Source organism: Schistocerca piceifrons, chromosome 10, assembly GCF_021461385.2.
Source record: "Schistocerca piceifrons isolate TAMUIC-IGC-003096 chromosome 10, iqSchPice1.1, whole genome shotgun sequence".
Taxonomy (NCBI): Eukaryota; Metazoa; Arthropoda; class Insecta; order Orthoptera; family Acrididae; genus Schistocerca; species Schistocerca piceifrons.
In genome coordinates, this window is record NC_060147.1 from 2,572,853 (window position 1) to 2,597,713 (window position 24,861).

Consider the following 24,861-nt stretch of genomic DNA (forward strand, 5'->3'; position numbering starts at 1 on the left):
AGCAAAACATGTTATCTTCTTTGTTCATTAAAATCATGTTGTAGTGAGAAAACAGTAATGAATGCATATCATGCGTACTTTCATTCTCGTCTTAGATATGGGGTCACCTTCTGGGGAAACTCTAAAATAGCTAATAGCACTTTTAAACTACAAAAAAGGGCCATTAGAATCTTGTTTGGGTGCAAGCCTAGAGACTCTTGTAAACCCCTGTTTAAGAAATCTGGTATTCCCCCATTACCGTGTGTATACATTATGGAAACCCTTTTGTTCTTTAAATTAAATGTAATAGGCAAGGACCAGAGGCTACAAAAAAACTGTGATATACATGAGCACTTTACCAGACAAAACAGGAACTTACATATGACTCAAATCAGCACAGCACTGTGCCAAAAAGGTACTTTTCACATGGGAGTTAAGCTTTATAACAAACTTCCTGAAAACAAAAAAGCTATCACTGAGGTCAATACATTTGGAAAATCTCTAAAGTCATATTTACAGCATCACTGCTTTTATTCCATTGAAGAATATTTAAATTTATGAAATGTGTTATATAAATACTTGTGCGTAAAGTGTATTATTGTAAGCTTAAATATGTATGCCTTGAAATTACTTTCAGCCTGTATATTTATAACTTGACTTGTCCAATGTCTTATGCATAAGCTGCTATGTAGACAACAGGACCAATAAAATACAATCTACAATCTACAATCGCCTAACTGGAAATAAATCATCTGTAGAAATTTGACAATCCCCAGAATGATTGTAGTTCTTTCAAATTCTGTGGTTCAGGAAAATTCTTTACATCTTCAATTAATTTTGGATCAGGTTGAACACCTTCACTGGTTATAACATGACCAAGATAGTTAACTTTACTTTGTGCAAAATGTCATTTATCTATTGATGAAGACAGGTTTGAGCTTCTTATATGCTCAAAAACAGCTTGTAGTCTCTCAGTATGCTGCTTCATGTTTTCACCAAAAATTATTTCATCATCAAGGTAAACAAGTGCTTGCGTTGGGGTGAGCCCTCGTAAAACTGAATCCATCAGGCATTGAAATAAAGCTGGAGCATTATGAAGTCCAAGTGGCATACAAAGATACTTGTAGACTCCTGTTGCTGTTACAAATGAAGTTTTTGCTTGATCATCTGGACGCACTGTTAACTGGTGATAACCACTTGTTAAATCACATACTGGAAAAATTCGACATCTGCCCAAGTAATCCAAGGTTTCCACTAAATTTGGTACAGGGTAAATGTCTTGTGTGGTCACAGCATTCAAAGATCGGTAATCAACACAAAAACAGAACTGTATTTGTTGTTGTGGTCTTCAGTCCTGAGACTGGTTTGATACAGCTCTCCATGCTACTCTATCCTGTGCAAGCTTCTTTATCTCTCAGTACTGTCGTTCTCCAGAAATTGGTTTCTTCTTTACAATTACAACAGGCGAACTCCACAGTGGGTCTGAAGGATCTCTTGGTTTTATAATTCTTGCTTCTAATTGTTCTTTAACCATGTCTTCTACCAACTCTCTTTGACTGAATGGTACACAGGAAGGTTTCTGTGCAATTCGGGCTGCATTCCCTGTATGAATATGATGCTGAACTAAATGAGTGACAGGTAAATTTGCACGTTCTCCGAATAAATCTGCATACTCCAACAAAACAGGAGCTAAAATCTTTTGTTCATCAGCTGTCAAATGTTCTCTCTTCTTCCAAATCTTTCGCTTCAGTTCATTCTTAACTTCGTCTCCTCATTGTAATTTTGCGGTACTGTTACAAAAATCTGTGTTTATAACTGCAGCATTTGTTACCTCATCTGGAATCTGTATTACGTCACTGTTACTTACACTCAACACTTCAGCAACTTTTGTTCCTCGGGGCAAAACAACATCCTCATTGTTCATATTTGTTATTGTAACCGGGACTTTTGCGACATTCTGTCTTACCATTGTAGCGACACCTACACTTCTAGAAACATAACAATTCATTGTATCCAGTAACTCACTTTTCTCAGATCGCTCAATTAATAACAAAGTTCCTTCCTTGCATCGGGGTGACTTAACTTCACCGTAGATTGTCTTTCCTGCACCCTTGGGAATTTGCTGAGGCTGATCAATTTGAACATCGACTCAACGATTTGAACTGATGCATCATTTGGGCAGTCCATTCCCACAACGTCAGTATTGCTGCTCCTTTGAGTATGATCTGGAGAACGATTTCCTAGGTTGTAGTTGCTACGGCCTAGTCTGATCTTTCTTTCTGCGACAAATATGTCTGCTTCATTAGCAAACAAGAAATCAAATCCAAGTACACCGTCATAATGTGTTTCGTTATTTGAAACTACTCACACCCTTGCTGTGTATTTATCTTTATCTATATTTTCCCCTTCATCTTGGCCTTGGCCAAGAATTAATTTTACGTCGACTTCTCCATAGTTCCGTAGCTTCCCTCCATTTAACCCTCACACTTTTAATAGCGGTTGTTTCAATTTATCCCGTTTATGCATGCCACACCACATTAATGAGGTCTGTGCTCCTGTGTCAATAAGTAGTTTGATGTTTCTCCCACGATATAGAGCACCAGCACCTATCAAGAAGTCATTTTCAGTCTGATTTTCACTGGAACTAACAAGAATCACTGCCTCTGGCAACGGGCAGAGGGAGGGGTAGCCCATACATCCCCGTACTTGTTTAAAGATCTGGCAGATTGTCTGTTATTTGCATTACCTTTCTTCTTGTTGCGACAATCTCTCAAAACGTGACCCTGCAACCTGCAATTGATGGCAGATTCGATTCGCTTTACAATTCTTATGCTTGTGACCCAGCTTACTGCATCTGTAGCATTGTACTGTGGTGTTGAAAACTCTGCATTCTTGTTTCTGCATCTCATTCGGTCTTCTTAGTGCTTCAATAAAATCAACAGCTGATTCTACTGCTTCCTGAAACGTTTTATATCATGCCAATAGAACAGCTTTGCTTACTTCCTCTCTGTGCAACCCACGAATGAATGTGTCCAAGGCTCTCTGGTCGGCTTCGAACAACTGAATGTGATTTTCATTTTCATCTTCTACTAACTCGCACGTTTGAGCATCGATGTTTCGAATTCTGTCAGCAAACTGCTCGATAGATTCGTCTCGTCGCATTCGCAAACTGAGAAGCTGCTCTCTGTAAAATCTGATTGTGTTTTTACATTTAAATCTCTGAACAACAATCACTCTAAACTTATTGTAAATCTTCTGTTTGCACGCAAGTAGGCTCCACGCTAGTGAAATGTTGTGCTGCTCCCTGAATTCTTAATTTGGCGGCCACTAGCTTATTGGAATCTGTCCAGGATCCTAATTGTGTGGCAGCTTCAAGTTTACGAAAAAACACCTTCACACATCATCTTTGGGTTTCCGGCTAAACACTGGTACTGATGGCAATAATGAAAAATTGTTTATTGTAGTTGTACCTGTACTGCACGAACTATCATTTGACAAGTCTTTCGGAATGTTACGCTCACGTCTTTCTGTTTTTAACTGCCGAATCTCTTCTCGCAATTCATTAATAACAGTTTGTAGATTGACAATGTTACCCAGATCGGACTGCGACATTTCATCTAATTTAACGCCAATGAGTCACTCGAATGTAAAATAAACATCCGTCACTGCCTTTCGTATTCTAGCCAAACTGGAGTAGACCGACCTGAATTCCAGCACCAGATGTCCCCGTGTAGTCAGAAGACGTTCACGCTGCTGCCGATCGAAGTTCACGTCGTGCCACACCTCTTCAGGACTGTAGATTTTCCATAATTATCCCCGTGCTGACACCATTTATATAAGGGGGTAGTTTGTATTGTTGCCACGAATGATAATTAGACAAAATATTTGTGAGGACTAGTAAGCGGCGGGTCCTCGAGGTACGGCAATACGCGAACACGAGAAGTAAGTTTAAACAGTTTTATTAACAAAGACAGATCATAAAAAATACGCACACTACGCACACCCACGACCACTGTGTCCGACGTCCTAACACTGGCTAATTACGGTCATATCGAAAGGCTCCGTGGTGAGCAAAGAAAGACATATTGGCGCCCGAGGCCTCACTAGTTAACTGGCGCGCTGCAGACGGCGGACAGGTGGTGCACCCTCGTCGCAGTGCCGCCGGGCCGCATCTACTGACCCAGCAAATTGTCAGCATTTCAGACAGGTCAACTGGCGAGCGCGTGTTACGTACCGTACGTCTGCGCACAAACCGTAGACCCTCGCACTTAGCATTATCCCTATTTACTGTACATGAAACTTCTTTTATTCTATTTTTCTTGATTATTGTCTGTTTGGACTTTGACTTTAACTAAAAAACCTGTCTGTCTGGTCCCATTAACCACAGGGATCGTCCCCTATGTGACTGTGGCCCCCCTTACAGTATCTGCTAATAGAGGAGCTAACTTACCTTTTCCCTTCCTATTGCAGGAGACACTCAAATGTGGTGCCGACGTTGTGTGCGCCACAAGGCGAGACACACGAGGCTCACCACTGTGGAGAGACTTTGCAGACACACGGTATTTAGTTAGGTGAAATAGTGTGTGTTGTTATTCGAAAGTTGTATCATTTTGAGGATGGTTCAGACTTGTTACACTGCAGATTCACAGTCAGCATCTGAATTATTATGGAAAAAATCTAGAATTTCTACAAACTTTGTGAGTAAAAGAATTTGATACGAACCTTCATCTACGAGCACATTTGAGTATTGACTATGTAATGTACATAGATACATGTATTATACATTGATTATGTAATATGCAGGGTGACAATTATTGAACTACATGAAATACAATTGTCATAACTTCTGAACGGTTTGTGTTAGGACATTCAAACTGCACGGTTGGCCACAGAGCACGACGGGAATTATTACGCACACGTGCACGTGCATTGTTGTTGTCGGCCATTTGCATGTGAAAATGTCACAGTACAGTGTGGCCGAGCACTTTTGGAGGACTGAGAATCCACATTTCGCAATCGAGAAGTCTCTTCACCGTCGAAGGGTGACTGTGTGGTGTGCAATGTCCAGTCACGGATTAATCGGTGTGCTATTCCTCGGCGGCACGATGACTACCGAATGGTGTGTGAAGCTTTTAGAAGATGATTTCAGCCCCATTATCTGAAGTTACCCCGATTTCGACAAGATCTGTTTCGTGCAAGATGGGGCTTGACCCCACTGAAGAAGGAGAGTGTTTGATGTCCTGGAGGAGCACTCTGGGGACTGCATTCTGGCTCTGGGGTACCCAGAGGCCACTGACACGGGCCTCAATTGTCCGCCATATTCTCCAGATATGAACACGTGACTCCTTTTTGTGGGACTAAATTAAATACAAAGTGTACAGCAATAACCCCAAAACCATTGCTGAGCTGAAAACAATCATTCAGGTGGTCATCGGCAGCATCAATGAACCGACACTTGAGCGGGTTGTGCAGAATTTCACTATTTGTCTGCAACATATCGTCGCCAATGACGGCAGGCAAATCGGACACGTTATAACCTAAATCCGAATGTCTGTAGTGATGTTTACATGTTAAATAAAGTCTGTGCATGCCATAGTTTGTAACTAATTTGCATTTTTTTCATATAGTTCAATAATTGTCATGCTGTATAAATGCAATAAATGCCAATTAAGTAAGGAAACTGTTTTTCAGATCACATAGATGAAAACTGTTGATAATGATAGTAATATTCTTTAATGGAATAGTTGAGTGATACATGTGTACTGGAATTGATTGTAGTTTGACTATAAATGCGTAATGTATAGGTTGATTTTAGAATATTAAATTGGTTGGTTGAGAATTATCAGGTGGTGATACTATGGTGAAATAGGGTCCTCGTGAAATGTTGAAAAGAGTGGAGAGTGGAGAGATGATGATGATGATGATGATGATGATGGTGATTATATTTTGGCACGAATGGAGAGAATGATATTAGGACTATGGAACTTTATATTATACTGTTATGTTTAACAATGGCAAAGAGTATGTAAGGTCATTATATGATACATATGCATCGTATGTTTCATGACTCAGTTTCCACAGTTTATATCACAGAACAACAAGCACAAATACAGGTCTCAACAATTATGGTGTTACTGTAAACAATAATGTGTACTAAGCTTTCAACAGCAATCCATAAAGAGCATGAATCACTGTGATGAACATGCTGGCACAAAGTACCTCTCTGCAGTAATTAAAAAAAAGTATTGAGTAGTTGCAAGAAAATTCTCTGATACTTTATGAAATCCACTGATATTTTGCAGTTGCATGAAATTCCCTGATAATTCCTTATATTCCCTGTTTACAGGCATCCTAAAATAGTTATTTCATGTGAAATAAATGTACGAGCGGACTAATCTTACTGATTCAGTGACATAAACTACAACTTGTTCATGAAAAAATACTTTCACTTTCAGTTCACTCCACTGAAAGCAAGAGAATTTAAACATATATGTCATACACGAGAAGCATATATTTCTACTGTCAGTTCTATGAGAGGTTATCTGTTATTATGATACACAATTCCCTTAATATTACAGCTTTGTACGGAGTCTAACGATTCGCACAATCTTACATTTCAATCAACTTTCGAATACACAAATATTTTTGTAAATGTAATCACTTTTGCCTGAAAATCAAATGTGTTTAAGATTCTTTCTGTCTGTAGTTCTGGTATAACAACACTTACAGAATTTGTATCTTCTGTGTGGGTAAACAGTTTTATTGCTTTTGATGCCTGTGTGGTTCCCTCTTCAGCTAGGAGGCTTATTTCACTCATTCATGTGACTGGAAGGTTAGTAAAGCAGACGTCACAATGTTCACTAGATGTACAACATCTTTCTACAAAACATCTTCTGCTGTTTACTAATAATTTTTTCTTCTTAAAAAAAAAAAGTTATTCTTCAAAAGATATCTGTAGCTTACAAGAAAATTGAAAATAAATTTTCCCATACATAGAGGAAGCTTCTGACAGAGTTGATTGGAATACTCTCTTTCAAATTCTGAAGGTGGCAGGGGTAAAAAACAGGGAGCGAAAGGCTATTTACAATTTGTATAGAAACCAGATGGCAGTTATAAGAGTCGAGGGGCATCAAAGGGAAGCAGTGGTTGGGAAAGGAGTGAGACAGGGTTGTAGCCTCTCGCCAATGTTATTCAATCTGTATATTGAGCAAGCAGTGAAGGAAACAAAAGAAAAATTCGGAGTACGTATTAAAATCCATGGAGAAGAAATAAAAACTTTGATGTTCGCCGATGACATTGTAATTCTCTCAGAGGCAGCAAAGGACCTGGAAGAGCAGCTGAACGGAATGGACAGTGTCTTGAAAGGAGGATATAAAATTGAACATCAACAAAAGCAAAACGAGCATAATGGAATGTAGTCTAATTAAATCGGGTGGTGCTGTGGGAATTAGATTAGGAAATGAGATGCTTAAAGTAGTAAATGAGTTTTGCTATTTGGGGAGCAAAATAACTGATGATGGTCGAAGTAGAGAGGATATAAAATGTAGACTGGCAATGGCAAGGAAAGCGTTTCTGAAGAAGAGAAATTTGTTAACATCGAGTATAGATTTAAGTGTCAGGATGTCGTTTCTGAAAGTATTTGTATGGAGTGTAGCCATGTATGGAAGTGAAACGTGGACGATAAATAGTTTAGACAAGAAGAGAATAGAAGCTTTAGAAATGTGGTGCTACAGAAGAATCCTGAAGATTAGATGGGTAGATGACATAACTAATGAGTAGGTATTGAATAGAATTGGGGAGAAGAGAAGTTTATGGCACAACTTGACTAGAAGAAGGGACCGGTTGGTAGGACATGTTCTGAGGCATCAAGGGATCACCAATTTAGTATTGGAGGGCAGCATGGAGGGTAAAAATCGTAGAGGGAGACCAAGAGATGAATACACTAAGCAGATTTAGAAGGATGTAGGCTGCAGTAGGTACTGGGAGATGATGAGGCTTGCACAGGATAGAGTAGCATGGAGAGCTGCATCAAACCAGTCTCAGGACTGAAGACCACAACAACAACAGTTCCGTTTCGTACATTTCAGGCCCTTACGAAAGTAAGGCATTTAGTGACTGCCGATATTTATGGCACCACACATACTTCCTATTGCAAAAATTATATTACAAGTCAGTACAAACTATTCTCACTCATCCGATACTGTATCCAGAGGTTCAGCTTTATGTCTGCTCGGAGTTCTGCTGGTGGCAGTGTATAACAGAAATGAGAAAGTGTGCTGTGACTGTAGTTTTGTTTCCAGCTGTGGCACTTACAGAGGCTACGGATACAGATACTGAATTTCTCTGACAGTTACCAATTTCAGAAATAAATATGCTGATACTTTACTAGTACAAACCGTAAAGTGGTCGATTTTGAACCTTAAATGTCAGAAAATTTACACACCGTGTCCACTGCCTTTCCACGATGCCCCTAATGATCTAATGAAGGCCCAGGGAAAATTTGTGTATCTCCTGAGATGTGAACAGCTGCCCTGCGTAACCACTGGCAGGTTTACTTACCTTACACTTTAAAAGATGTGACACTTACCGAGTAGGTGAGCTTCTGACTGGGATGGAGGTGCAACTCCGAGAGCCTCGGGCAGTGATCGCAGAGCTCCTGGATGACGAGGGGGTTGACATTGAACCACATGCGCACTATACACAGGTTCGGGATGTTTCGGAAGATCTCTATTGCTTCCTGCTCGTTCCCACCACCCTTACGGTCATCCAGGTAGCACTGCCACAGGGCCCTGTGACAAAGTAATGTGTCGATAGTTCATTCGCAAATAGTATCTCTGACAATTTGCAAACAGTGTGTAGTAACCTATTTTAGCATCTATAATTGAAGCTATGCTCTCATAAAACCAGAAGTAAACAGATAAAAAAATTAAATGGCAACAAACACAGACACAAAAATGGAAGAACAAGAACAACACTACCTTTCAGAACTACCGCTTCCTTCACATGGCAATAGAACGAAAAGATCATTTGAAGTACCTTTATCTTTACAGTTCTGTACCTCAATTGCTAAAAGCGGGAGCCCTTACTGTTTCACTCTATTGTCCAACTGTCTGTCTGTGTCAGACTGTTAAAAACCCTTTTTTTTTTTGCAATCCGTAGACATATTCACTTCAAATTTATCTCACATATTACCATCTACGGTCCCTCGGTGAAGAAAAAAATTTAACCCTCGAAATGGCGTGCCTGCGCATAAAGTGCACCGATCGCAAATGATATTGTTTTGTTCTGTTCCCTCATTTTACAATTTGAAGTCCATATCTATTCCTTCACTGTTTCTTCAGCTAACACAGTAATAAGTTGTGTTGTCGTACAGCCAAAAGAGCAGCACTAATATAAAATAAACAGCAACCTAGATGAAAAAAAATTACGATTCAAGCAAGAAAATGCCCAGATTCTGAGCCAGCACAATCGGACAGTTACCTATGAGATAATTAGTAATCAAGTGTGGGCCGCAGGGACCTGACCCGACTGTGCCGTGTAATGCTTTGAGTGGGCCATCACTGTGGGGTAACACTTGTGCGTGGCAACAGCATGACAAGAGAAAGGTTTTCTTTTATTATTGTTTAATTAAACAGTGATTTAGCTCATATAATATAAGTTTATTTTATCACTGTTTAATAACACTAATATTAAACTCTGATTTTGCACATACACGTTTACCTCAGTAACGTAAAGACAACTATTCGTCACATGTGTACAAAGTGTGCTACACACCCACTGGAGCAATAAACTTCTATGTCAGTGCAATAAAAAGATATGGACATTTACGTTGCAAGTTTGATACTCACAATCTTACTCATTGAAACCTATAGGATGCAGAATCATGGAATTTTGCATGAAATAAGTTTTTACAGCACAACCAAAGGAAAAAATCCAAAAATTGTTAATTTGCAATTATATCACATGAAAAACATTTTATTTGTCTCTTGTTATCAGACTGACTGACTGTCCACAATCTGTTAAAATCCCTTTTTCTTAGATATGTGTACACATATCAAGTTGAAATTTGTCACACCTTAACGTCTACAGTCCCTCGGCAGTGTGAAGAATGTAAGCTTCTAAGTCAATGTAATCCAAAGATTTATTATTTATTACATATTATTACAGATTATTTACATCACAAATTTTGATACTCGCAAACTTGCTCATTAAAATTTAGGGTACTCCTCACCGACGTAGAGTTATGAAAGTTGGCAAAAAGCATGTTTTCACAGCATAAATAAAGGGGAAAAAAAAGAAAATTATGAATTTGTAATTTTGTTATATGAATAATATATTTCTTTTGCCATTTCAAACATGAAATTAAAACATTCCTGGAAGTCTTGGAATCTCTGGGACTCATACCTTGCATGTATCAATGTCAATACCAGGCACAAGTCATTAATATTCTAGATTGATAAATGAATAAACTGTTTCATCTACATAAATAAGTCTGTATGGAACCCTCAGTGTCAAAGTCCTACTCTCATCTGGTCAATTTATTCTTTAATTTCACCTCGCTGTGCCAATGCAATTTGTGATTTCATTTCACCTCGCTATGCCAATGCAATTTGTGCTTTCATTCCACCTCGCTACGCCAATGCAATGAGTCCCTCGTTTCGACTGTGGTAATATACACCACTCCAGAGGAGTTGTGTGCCCCTACGTCTTCCAACAAACAAATCATACTTGCAACCGAAAATTATAAAATAAGATGTCATAGGCAAGAGTACAGTTATCGTTTGGGGTTGTTAAGTTTTATTTGCACGTGACGAATTCTATCAAAGAAAGACATCTTCTGAGATGGGGTGGCGGTTGTAGCAGCTTTTTGAGAGAAAATATCTGCTCAGACACAGAAACATAAGATACACATACTGCCATCCTTAGAGGTGCACCGAGTTCCAAAGCATAGGTAGAAACATTTTAAGGTTTTTAAGGAAACAGATCCCCATTATCCTGTCTGAATCTCAGTTTGGGCATAATATATTGAATCCAGGAGGTTTAATTGTATATGAGTTGGCATGATTTGTGAAGGAAGTACATGTGTTATTAATGCCCAACATAGGTCTTACTTGTGAGCTTTCAAACCACAAAATTGCAATTTTGGGTGATGTATGACTACTTCCCCCCATGAACCATGGACCTTGCCGTTGGTGGGGAGGCTTGCGTGCCTCAGCGATACAGATAGCTGTACCGTAGGTGCAACCACAACGGAGGGGTATCTGTTGAGAGGCCAGACAAACGTGTGGTTCCTGAAGAGGGGCAGCAGCCTTTTCAGTAGTTGCAAGGGCCACAGTCTGGATGATTGACTGATCTGGCCTTGTAACAATAACCAAAACGGCCTTGCTGTGCTGGTACTGCGAACGGCTGAAAACAAGGGGAAACTACAGCCGTAATTTTTCCCGAGGGCATGCAGCTTTACTGTATGATTACATGATGATGGCGTCCTCTTGGGTAAAATATTCCGGAGGTAAAATAGTCCCCCATTCGGACCTCCGGGCGGGGACTACTCAAGAGGATGTTGTTATCAGGAGAAAGAAAACTGGCGTTCTACGGATCGGAGCGTGGAATGTCAGATCCCTTAATCGGGCAGGTACGTTAGAAAATTTAAAAAGGGAAATGGATAGGTTGAAGTTAGATATAGTGGGAATTAGTGAAGTTCGGTGGCAGGAGGAACAAGACTTCTGGTTAGGTGACTACAGGGTTATAAACACAAAATCAAATAGGGGTAATGCAGGAGTAGGTTTAATAATGAATAGAAAAATAGGAATGCGGGTAAGCTACTACAAACAGCATAGTGAACACATTATTGTGGCCAAGATAGACACGAAGCCCACACGTACTACAGTAGTACAAGTTTATATGCCAACTAGCTCTGCAGATGACGAAGAAATTGAAGAAATGTATGATGAAATAAAAGAAATTATTCAGATTGTGAAGGGAGACAAAAATTTAATAGTCATGGGTGACTGGAATTAGAGTGTAGGAAAAGGGAGAGAGGGAAACATAGTAGGTGAATATGGATTGGGGGACAGAAATGAAAGAGGAAGCCGCCTGGTAGAATTTTGCACAGAGCACAACATAATCATAACTAACACTTGGTTTAAGAATCATGAAAGAAGGTTGTATACATGGAAGAACCCTGGAGATACTAAAAGGTATCAGATAGATTATATAATGGTAAGACAGAGATTTAGGAACCAGGTTTTAAATTGTAAGACATTTCCAGGGGCAGATGTGGACTCTGACCACAATCTATTGGTTATGACCTGTAGATTAAAACTGAAGAAACTGCAAAAAGGTGGGAATTTAAGGAGATGGGACCTGGATAAACTAAAAGAACCAGAGGTTGTACAGAGATTCAGGGAGAGCATAAGGGAGCAATTGACAGAAATGGGGGAAATAAATACAGTAGAAGATGAATGGGTAGCTTTGAGGGATGAAGTAGTGAAGGCAGCAGAGGATCAAGTAGGTAAAAAGACGAGGGCTAGTAGAAATCCTTGGGTAACAGAAGAAATATTGAATTTAATTGATGAAAGGAGAAAATATAAAAATGCAGTAAGTGAAACAGGCAAAAAGGAATACAAACGTCTCAAAAATGAGATCGACAGGAAGTGCAAAATGGCTAAGCAGGGATGGCTAGAGGACAAATGTAAGGATGTAGAGGCCTATGTCACTAGGGGTAAGATAGATACCGCCTACAGGAAAATTAAAGAGACCTTTGGAGATAAGAGAACGACTTGTATGAATATCAAGAGCTCAGATGGAAACCCAGTTCTAAGCAAAGAAGGGAAAGCAGAAAGGTGGAAGGAGTATATAGAGGGTCTATACAAGGGCGATGTACTTGAGGACAATATTATGGAAATGGAAGAGGATGTAGATGAAGATGAAATGGGAGATACGATACTGCGTGAAGAGTTTGACAGAGCACTGAAAGACCTGAGTCGAAACAAGGCCCCCGGAGTAGACAATATTCCACTGGAACTACTGACAGCCGTGGGAGAGCCAGTCATGACAAAACTCTACCATCTGGTGAGCAAGATGTATGAAACAGGAGAAATACCCTCAGACTTCAAGAAGAATATAATAATTCCAATCCCAAAGAAAGCAGGTGTTGACAGATGTGAAAATTACCGAACTATCAGCTTAATAAGTCACAGCTGCAAAATACTAACACGAATTCTTTACAGACGAATGGAAAAACTAGTAGAAGCCAACCTCGGGGAAGATCAGTTTGGATTCCGTAGAAACACTGGAACACGTGAGGCAATACTGACCTTACGACTTATCTTAGAAGAAAGATTAAGGAAAGGCAAACCTACGTTTCTAGAATTTGTAGACTTAGAGAAAGCTAGGAGGCTTATTTCACTCATTCATGTGACTGGAAGGTTAGTAAAGCAGACGTCACAATGTTCACTAGATGTACAACATCTTTCTACAAAACATCTTCTGCTGTTTACTAATAATTTTTTCTTCTTAAAAAAAAAAGGTTATTCTTCAAAAGATATCTGTAGCTTACAAGAAAATTGAAAATAAATTTTCCCATACATAGAGGAAGCTTCTGACAGAGTTGATTGGAATACTCTCTTTCAAATTCTAAAGGTGGCAGGGGTAAAATACAGGGAGCGAAAGGCTATTTACAACTTGTACAGAAACCAGATGGCAGTTATAAGAGTCGAGGGACATGAAAGGGAAGCAGTGGTTGGGAAGGGAGTAAGACAGGGTTGTAGCCTCTCCCCGATGTTGTTCAATCTGTATATTGAGCAAGCAGTAAAGGAAACAAGAGAAAAATTCGGGGTAGGTATCAAAATTCATGGAGAAGAAATAAAAACTTTGAGGTTCGCCGATGACGTAATTCTGTCAGAGACAGCAAAGGACTTGGAAGAGCAGTTGAACGGAATGGATGGTGTCTTGAAGGGAGGATATAAGATGAACATCAACAAAAGCAAAACGAGCATAATGGAATGTAGTCTAATTAAGTCGGGTGATGCTGAGGGAATTAGATTAGGAAATGAGGCACTTAAAGTAGTAAAGGAGTTTTGCTATTTGGGGAGCAAAATAACTGATGATGGTCGAAGTAGAGAGGATATAAAATGTAGGCTGGCAATGGCAAGGAAAGCGTTTCTGAAGAAGAGAAATTTGTTAACATCCAGTATTGATTTAAGTGTCAGGAAGTCATTTCTGAAAGTATTCGTATGGAGTGTAGCCATGTATGGAAGTGAAACATGGACGATAAATAGTTTGGACAAGAAGAGAATAGAAGCTTTCGAAATGTGGTGCTACGGAAGAATGCTGAAGATTAGATGGGTAGATCACATAACTAATGAGGAGGTATTGAATAGAATTGGGGAGGAGAGAAGTTTGTGGCACAACTTGACCAGAAGAAGGGATCGGTTGGTAGGACATGTTCTGAGGCATCAAGGGATCACCAATTTAGTACTGGAGGGCAGCGTGGAGGGTAAAAATCGTAGAGGGAGACCAAGAGATGAATACACTAAGCAGATTCAGAAGGATGTGGGTTGCAGTAGGTACTGGGAGATGAAAAAGCTTGCACAGGATAGAGTAGCATGGAGAGCTGCATCAAACCAGTCTCAGGACTGAAGACCACAACAACAACAATGACTAATTATAGATGGGCATAAGAAGAAACTTATTTTGGAAACTACATAATCCTTCAAGAAATGGCTAGGATTCTGTCTAGTTCGAGGATTGGGCTAACTATATTATCTCAACATTGTGAATGGAAAATACTTTCTAGGAACAGTAGAAAAGTGCATTGGATAATCAGATGACGAATTGAATCAGGATCTGGAGTCACATCACGTGACGAGTGAAGAGCCCGAAGAGTTCTCAATCGGCGAAAGCGTCATCGTATAATTTGTCGTGATGTAATGTCATCAGAGACGTTGCAGTACACTTTCACAGCTGAGTAGCCACTGCAGTGTCTTTGGTCCACTTTAGCAGCAGCCAGAGGTAGGGGGGACTCGTGGAGAGGGGAATAACAGCTCCAATAGTACGGGTGGTAGTGTCCGAGACTTTGCCGATGCCCTCTCGACAGAGGGGACAAAGGTGACGGCAGAGGTATACGACTGCCATTAGCTCTCTGAAGAGCGAAAGTGGTAGAGTACGTGCAAAATAATGTGGCTGATAAATGCGCAATCGGTACGGCACGGATGGAGGGGCAATAGTGATGGGGGTTGCAGGCACGTACTGTACGGGGAATGCCGAGCAGTGGAGGGAAGCGCTGTTCTAAACTAAATACTTACAAAAAATGTGAGTGTAGAATTAAGTGGAGCCTCTCAGTGCCCACACTTGTATAGTGAGCATTCAAAAAGAGCTACTGTCACCTCTGCTTTGGTTAGTGTCTAGAAAGAATTCCGCTGAAAATGCAACAAAAGCAGTGATTTGGTTTTCAGCAGTCTAAAAGCCATTTGTAACTTTTAGAGAAGCATCACGTGTTGCAAGTTTTGAGTAAAACCTACACATTTATTCACCTCAGTTACATGCTGTGCACATGCAGCTGCAAGAGAATTCTGAAACTGTACTTTTCTTCAATTCCTCGATTAATAAAACTAAAGTCAAGTCAATAGCTTATGAAAAAGCACATCCTCACTACAAAAATAAATGTGTAATGTCTTCACTGATGCTGTTTCAAAACCCAACGGCATATCTCGTTTCACCAGCTATCGATGGCCCTTAAGAATTACACTCTTTCGTCAAAAAAGTCTGTAGTTAGTGGAAATAACAAGGTAGATAATGAAGTTTTGCACAATAACCATTTGGAAAAATATTCTCCTCTTTGTTCGCTATCATTTGCCAACAACATTTCAACAACTGAAACTGTTTGAAAAATATGAGGAATGTTGTGGGTTGCAAATGAGATCAATTTTTTTCAGACTGGTTACAAGTAAAGACCTCCACCAAAGTCTAAAGAAAAATTCAATATGTCTGCTAGATTTCGTACACGGCTACATATTATGCAGTACGGACCACACGCAAAATCATAGCGACCCCCAGTTTTCATTACAAACTTTTTCGAAGTTCGTGCAATATCACAATAACAATGACCCATAATGAAATGATGGGCACATCATCATGAATCTGACATAAAAGATATATTTAACACAAAAATGCAAGTTTTTTACCAAACAGTCTCTGTAAAATCGTTTGAGAAAGACTGCAGGATGTGCACCTCGGTTCTGTCATCAAAGCGTGTTGCCGACCGGACAAAATGGGGCAAACAACATTGGCCTTCCTTTGCAAACAAATGAATGAACTCACCCTACATATTGGATGAAAACTGATCATTAAGCATCAGCCACCATTCGACGATGACCAGGAAGTGGCAAATCACTAGAAAGTGGTCACTGTCAAAAAGATTGTCACGTAGCAATCACTGTAGCAAGTCCATCAGTTTGGGGAAGAGAGCGCAAGGTCGACAGCTGAAAAAGTGCCACAGGCAACACTGATATGGTTAGGACAACTCTCTTTGGCAAGAGACAGATCAAGATTGGAAAGAACCTGGTCAATCAGAAGGCTCCTACCAGATGATTTAGTACGAGGGCTATCCACAAAGTGCATTACGTTTTGGAATTAAAAATAAATAAAGTATTGGAAAACTTTTTTATTATATACAGATGAAAGCCACACTTAAATACTACTTTTCTACATAGTTGCCATTTAAATTAAGGCACTTATCGTAGCGATGGACGAGCTCGGAAATTCCTTCGTCGTAAAATTCGGCCGCCTGCGCCTTCAACCACGTGGTTACCTCTTCTTGAAGCTGTGCGTCGCCATCAAAATGCTGCATAGCCAACCACTTCTTCATTGCTGGGAATAAGTGGAAGTCGCTCGGTGCCAGGTCGAGACCGTACGGCGGATGAGGAAACAACTCCCACTTAAAAGATTCGAGAACTTCACGAGTGGCATTTGCCGTGTGGGCCCGGGCGTTGTCGTGAATCAGCAAGAGCTTTGAGCCCAACTTTCCCCTGCGCTCATTTCGTATTGCTCTTCTGAGGTTGTGCAGAGTTTGGCAATACCTTTGAGAGTTTACTGTAGTGCCTCTTTCCAGGAAAGCCACAAAAATCATACCTTTTCTGTCCCAAAAGACAGTCGCCATCACCTTCCTTGCCAACATTGTCTGCATGCATTTCTTGGGTTTTTGGGGGGAATTTGTGTGCCCCCACTGCATTGACCGGAATTTTGTCTCACAGTTCACACGCTTAACCCACGTTTCGTCACCAGTAACGATGTGATCGAGTAATGAGTCGCCATCTTTCTCGTAAGCGTCTTTGGTATCCATCTTGAACAAAACTTGTGGTAACCGAGCTTTTCGGTAAAGATTTCGTGCAACAAACTTCATGAAATTTGTGGAAAATTCACAGAGAGTTCCGTTACTGTGAAATTACGGTTTTCACGGACCGCGGCATCGACTTTTCCGACAAGTTCGGCAGTCACTATACTGGGTCTTCCTCTTCGCTCTTAGTCGTGAACGTTAGTTCGGCCATTTTTAAATATTATGACCCATTGACGCACTCCACCTTCAGTGATTATGTTGTCCCCATACACTTCACAAAGCTGCCGATAGATTTCTATCGGTGTACAGTTTTTTGCAGTCAGAAACTTCACATTTCGTGGCATTTTCAATTAACGCTGAAATTTCAAACTGTCACAGTAACTCAACGGAGTACAGCACGAACCTCTAACTAGCACGGCAGGATGCCGACTGAGTGGCTGAATGCCATGACACCAAGATGGCCGCGCTAGCCCCGCCCCTAACGGACACAAACGAAAACGTAATTTACTTTGTGGACAGCCCTTGTACTTTCCCACAGTGGGAGGTACACAGTGAAATCTCTATGTAGGAGGGAAAGGGTCGGGTGTGGGGGGTGGTTTCTGAAGATGTGTACAGGAGCAGAATGGGGAAGAAAATTAGCTATGCACATTCAAAGGAACTGTCTCATCATTTGCCTCAGTAGATTTAATGAAATCGTGCAAAGCCTGAATATGGATGACTGGAAACAGTTTTGAATTGTCATTGTCCTAAGCGTGAGTCCCGTGTATTGCCACTGGATCCTTTCATCCGTTGGTAGTGGTTCTGGTGATAGTGATGGTGGTAATAACAATTATCATTACTAACAATACAATATTAATAATAACAATATATAAAGCAACAGTATCATGAATATACATCGACAGCAATACTGAAGCAATTGGATTCTAAATAATACACGAAAAAATCTGTTCGTTCATGTTATTCTACTTTTTATAGTTTAATATCAGCTGTTAGTCACATTTGGTTTGTGTCCCACACACTCGAGTAATGCTCTAAGATGGATCGAATGATGTATGTAAGCAATATTATTTGGAATTTGATTGCAATTTCCCAGTGAAATTAAATATACCATCTGCTTTACTTCCAATTGCCTATGTGGTCACCCCATTTCAGATTCCCACAAATGGTTAAAGAAGTGTTTCTACGAGTTGAACGATTCCAATAATAACTCAGGGATGTCGTACTCGTAGAATACCACATTCGTGTGTTTTGTTAAGTATGTAATTTTACTTTTCTGTACATTTAAAGAAAGTTTCCAATATTACGAAATCTCGAATACAAATGAACGAACAGTACTGGTTGCAAAACTGGATTTTTTTATTTTATTTCTCCTCCAATGATGCATTTTACCTTATACAAGGCATCTTCAGATTGATCTATGAGAAAAAATACAACCTTGCATACAAGTGGCATGACCGTGATTTAGCAAAAAAGCCAGTAACAGTCAATGCATTAAAAGCCCAAAAAATTTAAAAATATATAAAAAAAACTTACTGATACAGAAGATATTAAATACACGGGCAACTGGGCCTAAAACATACGAAAGACCCAGCAGGTAGCTGCCCACATTTTTTTGACAAGGCCTTGCGTGGTGTCCTATAAAACACATTACCGTAAGAATAGCTGAGATGTATTCAAAAACAAATGACCAGCTCAGTCTGACAAGAAGTACGTACATCTGCATAAATATGCAGCAGATTGCCTTTTCAGATAAGCGGCACCGTCCATGTCTACTAGAATGGGCTCGAGCCTACACAGATGCATCACGCAGTAAATACGTAGCAGCCACAGTTGCTCACACTTCATGTACTACTGAGAAAAGAAACGTACAAATAGAAACGGCTAGCATACGCAGCCCACAGCAGGTGGATGGGATTGTGATAGGTTTCCAGATTTATTCACAAAGAGAAACATGACAAACACTAAAGCCATACAAAAGATCTTGCTTACAATTGCAGGTAAAATGTTTATACAAATTGGTCATAGTAAACAAGGCTAAATATCTTTTTAAAAATCAGAAATTATAAAAGCCTATACTGCTGTAATGTAAACGAATAAAATCTGCACGAGGGTACCGAGAGAATTTATTTCTCAGTGCACCAGGCAATATTATGGCTAAAAATTACTTCATGCACTTTCTTCTCCTTCAGTCAAAACTAGGCCACAGGCATGCTAAATAGTGTCATATTACAGTGAGTAACCTCAGAAAGTAAGACAGAATCAAATATAGCCTATCTGGATGCTAATAACTGAGTCATAATACACTAATGGATAAAAAAATCTCAACACCCAGTGGGAGTTGTCCTACATAAATAAAAGTTGGAAGGCGTGTTTCTATATCTGAAAGATGTCATCTGTCCAGATTTCACACCAGTCGCGTAGCAGTGGCACTAGTAATGCCACTGTGAGGATGCAAATCAGATTTGCTTCAAATACGCACTGTAACTGTTGTGAGCACTAGTTACCTTCGAGATCGGACACGGTGAGTTGACGTCAGTCACGAAAGACTTAAAGACGACAAAGATGTATCGACACCTCGGTGAATTTGAGTGAGGTCGTGTAATACGGCTACAAGAAACTGGACGTTCCTTCTGTGGTATTGCAGAAATACTCGGCAGGAATGTAGCCACTGTACACTGATCACTGGCAGTGGTGGTCGAGAGAATGTACAATTGGGAGAAGACCGCGCTTCAGACGACCGTGTGGCACTGCCGAGGGGAAGGCCGTCGTGTTCGGTACGTGCGTCTGCAGCACAATGCCACGGCGAACTGTTACAAATTGGTTAGTTCGAGGACAGCTGAGAGCCAGACACTGTCTCACGTGCACCTCACTTACCTCAAACCACCACCACCTCCTGCGACTTCAGTGTTGCCAAGTGTTTTCTGATCGAGCTGATTCTGCCTCAGTGCTCGATCTGTTGTGCTGCCATTCGTGAACACCATTCCAGAAGGTGTTTTCCAAAAGGATAACACACGCCCATATACCGCTGTCGTAATCCGACAGGCTCCACACAGTGTCGACGTGTCATCTCGGCCTGCTCGATCGCCACATCTTTCTCCGATTGAGCACGTACGGGACGTCACGAGATGACAACTCCGGCATCGGCCACAAACTGCATTAACCACCCCCGTGTTGGGCAGCCGAGTGCAACAGGCAAGGAACTCCATCTAACAAATTGGCATCTGGCACCTCTACAAACACCACGCACGCACGTTTGCGTGTTAGAAATTATTCTGGTGGTTACACCGGTTATTAATGTACCGGCATTTCACATTTGCAAAGGTTTCTCTCTTGCTAAGATTAATCTGTGATCTCGAAATGTTAATCAGTTAAATATGTTACCTAGACAGATGTATGGCCAAAATTTCATTACTCTACAGTAATTAATTTTCGGTGCTGCGATTTTTTTCCATCATTGTATTTGTGACCCCAATGACAATCCTATTTTTCTCCACAACGCTCAAATATTTTCGAGTTTTCGATATATCTGAAGGTGTTAGGAATTAGAGTATCCTAGACGATGATACCGTATTCGTCCAAGGCACCTACACTGTGACAATCAGAAAGTACTTTTCGTACGTCACAGCCCTCAAACAGGTGGCCTCTGTCACTGGGCGCAATGGGTGGGTTCAGTTTTATTAAGTATTCCCAGATTTTTTACACACACCGTATGCTTGTGGCAGAACTCACCTCAGTTGCTATAAAACACGATTCCGATTGTAATTTTTTTGTGAGAAGTGGCATGTTTCGTTCCAGCTGAACTGGAGCTGAATTTAAACTGTCCCTCCAGACCAGATCGTTCACACTTTTCTAAAACTACATCGGGATAAAAATGAGGGCGGGGATAAATGAACAGGTACACGCTTACATACAAACCTAAAGGAGCAAAATAGAAAAGTAAAGAGATTGCTATACACACTGGTTCATAGGTGGCAGAGGGAAAAAGATTAACGGGGAATTAATAGCACACACACATACCAAGTGCCTCTATCACATCTACCCAACACTCTCTCAATCTAACAAATACAAAAAAAGGAAAACAGTATTCTAAAACTGGAATACATTTTCGGTTAAAACCAGATTACTCCAATGAGTTGACCTGACAGTATGTTTAAATGCAAAGTTTTCAACATCAATGTTACAATATAATAAATAAAGGTATCACCCTAAAATATTTTTTAAAAGCAGAACAATTCGCATTTTATGTATTGGTAGGTTTCTTACCCAATATTGAATTCCCTGTCAGCCCACAACTTGGAATCTTGAGACAGCTTTTTCCAACGACGGCACACATTCGGTACCACATCCAGTAGATCGGTGAAAGCCACGTGGGACAAGATCATTAGCAGCAGTTCGTCTGGTAAGTCATTGATGCCCGTATGCCACATCACGCTGCCTTCAGCGGGCACGTGGCGCCTGCCTCTGTAATTGCAGCCTGAAGCCATTCTGCTGTCAGGTAGGCCTTCAGCCCGCGGCGAGGTGGAAGGAGTTGTCATGTGGATGTCTGGCAGGTATGCTTGCAAGCGCTGAAAGAAAACAAAATGCGTTATAAACCTAGATTCATACGAATCTGTGGATTGCAGCTGCTGGCAACAATGTTAGTGAGCTGATGCTGTTATTCATTGCACTATCACTTGACAGTTTTTTTGAAATCATTTCTTACAAGTGAAAATCGTAAGTGGCGAGTTAACAGTGCGATACCATGCCGACAGAGCGTTGACGTCATTTATGTGACAGATACAAGGCTTAAGAACCAAGCGGGTGACGTTACTAGGGAAAAAAGGATAGCAAAATAAAATATCACGAATTAACACGTTCTCCACTAGATTGTAATTCTGTCAGAGACAGCAAAGGACTTGGAAGAACAGTTGAACGGAATGGACAGTGTCTTGAAAGGAGGATATAAGATGAACATCAACAAAAGCAAAACGAGGATAATGGAATGTAGTCAAATTAAATCGGGTGATGCTGAGGGGATTAGATTAGGAAATGAGACACTTAAAGTAGTAAAGGAGTTTTGCTATTTAAGGAGTAAAATAACTGATGATGGTCGAAGTAGAGAGGATATAAAATGTAGACTGGCAATGGCAAGGAAATCGTTTCTGAAGAAGAGAAATTTGTTAACATTGAGTATAGATTTAAGTGTCAGGAAGTCGTTTCTGAAAGTATTTGTGTGGAGTGTAGCCATGTATGGAAGTGAAACATGGACGATAACCAGTTTGGACAAGAAGAGAATAGAAGCTTTCGAAATGTGGTGCTACAGAAGAATGCTGAAGATAAGGTGGGTAGATCACGTAACTAATGAGGAGGTATTGAATAGGATTGGGGAGAAGAGAAGTTTGTGGCACAACTTGACTAGAAGTAGGGATCGGTTGGTAGGACATGTTTTGAGGCATCAAGGTATAAAGGCACATTTGCATGCCGAGCGTGAGTTTCCTCGGAAACGCGAGATATTAATTAAATAAATAATCAGTGACAAATAAATAAAGCCTATGGCACAGAACTGCAGCGCTGTGTCGCTGATAAAACAAAAACAGAATTACGTTACTCGTATGTTTGATTAAGAAAAAAGAGCTCTCGTTGAAGTGGTGCGAGAAGCACGTATTTTAGTTTATTGTCTGGCACACCGCCATATTTCATGATATAGAAAATTACTGCGAGTTGCAACCATACTAGGCACTCGATTCTGTAAAGAATTTATATTTATAAAAGTAAGTAGGATTATGAACTGTAGGCTTATTCATTGAATATATCTGATTTAACTAACTGTGTAATTTTTTTGTTTAGTAGACAATCACCTCTGTACGACGTTTTGGCATGGCTGGCAAATTATTGTAATATTGAGATTTAGTTTATGAGTCCGCACCTACCGCAGCAGTCTTTGGAAACGATTTAATTACGAAGTCCGATTATTTCAGTTTTATTTCACGGTCAACTACGAGTAACATTGCCTTTACGAAAAAGCCATTGTCAAGCGTCTGATACCGAATAATCAAAACCTGACGACTCATAGGAGAGCCAATCATACAGATAAAAATAATTAATATAATATTTTATTTTATTTTATTTTATTTTATTTATTTTATAAAGGGATCACAAATTTAGCATTGGAGGGCAGCGTGGAGGATAAAAATCGTAGAGGGAGACCAAGAGATCAATACACTAAGCAGATTCAGAAGGATGTAGGTTGCAGTAGGTACTGGGAGATGAAGAAGCTTGCACAGGATAGAGTAGCATGGAGAGCTGCATCAAACCAGTCTCAGGACTGAAGACCACAACAACAACAACAACAACCACTAGATCATAGATGGTTTTGGGTAGAGAAAGTTGTTCTTACTAATGCCTTAAACACGGTAAAAACTTACACGAATATTGTTCCCCTCAACGAAATGCCACTGCCAATAGACCCACATGGATCCAGTAAACAGAAAACCTACGCCACCACCAACAAAAACGGAACAGCACACAGCATGCAGGAGAACGGATGTGGAGTATGGAAGATAGGAGAAGAGTTACTAACGGACTTGAAGCTGCAATACGTACGGCACTTGCTCGTGAAACACAATTTAGAGTCCCGATCCAGCAAACAGTTTTAGTCTGCCAGGAAGTTTCAGTTAACAACATTATGACATTATATGCAAAACTTACGACCAAATACCGCATTTATCCGGTTATAAGACGAGGTTTTTCCTAGATCGGTTGTCCGAGAAATACAGGGTCGCTTATATTCGCATATCGAGTAACTGCTGCTCAGGTCAACGTTTTTACATTGTTTAATAGATGAATGTAGGGTCGTCTTATATTTACAGATGAAGCTTTGTCCATTGAGGTCTCATATTCATAAAAATGTATTTTGAACGATCCCGAACGGTCGTGTGTAGAAAACAATGCTTGCGTTCAAAGAGAAAGGGATTTATCGATATGCCGAAGCACTCGATACAATATTGACTTTCTCGATCAATCACGTGACATTAGACTCCTCGTGCGAGCGCTAGCAACGCCACCTAGGAACAAGGCCTCACATCGTGAGTCCAAGGAACCTGTGACGTCACGGGTAGGGGTCTGAGAAGCTAGGAACCGACTACCGACACACGTGATTCGTAGCGTTTCCATGTTGTACTTTGTGCTGTTCGTGAGTGGTTATTTGATCTATACTCATTACTCAGTTACGATGCCCCGAAGGTGTTGTATGCCGAATTGCAGGGGCAATTACGATAATGGACCTAAAGTCAGTGTATTTTATTTTCCATCTGACGAGAATTTAAGACGAAAATGGTTATCGGCTGTTCACAGACAAGACTGGACACCGAGTAAGCACTCTGTTGTAAGTATCAGTGTATTTGTTTGGTTAGTGTGTCGTAGTTACTTGAAATGTAGTACAGCTGAACAAAATACAGTAAACAGAAGAACATATTTATAATCTCATACCTCGTTAATTTTCGTTATATGTTTTAAAGAGAACTGTATGCTTGTTTTTAGATATGTGAACTGCATTTCAACAAGGACGA

General features: G+C 40.3%; 1 protein-coding gene across 1 annotated transcript in view; it reads right to left on the reverse strand.

Annotated features, from left to right (window-relative positions):
* The window catches only part of LOC124719007, a 138,966-nt gene that overhangs the window by 90,322 nt on the left and 23,783 nt on the right, over nucleotides 1-24,861 (reverse strand). The window contains exons 2-3 of the mRNA XM_047244676.1: nucleotides 21,578-21,879; nucleotides 8,567-8,768 (exon numbers count right to left, since the gene is read on the reverse strand). Coding sequence (XP_047100632.1) covers nucleotides 8,567-8,768; nucleotides 21,578-21,849 — 474 coding nt within the window. The 5' untranslated portion in view covers nucleotides 21,850-21,879. The remainder of the gene's footprint in view (nucleotides 1-8,566; nucleotides 8,769-21,577; nucleotides 21,880-24,861) is intronic.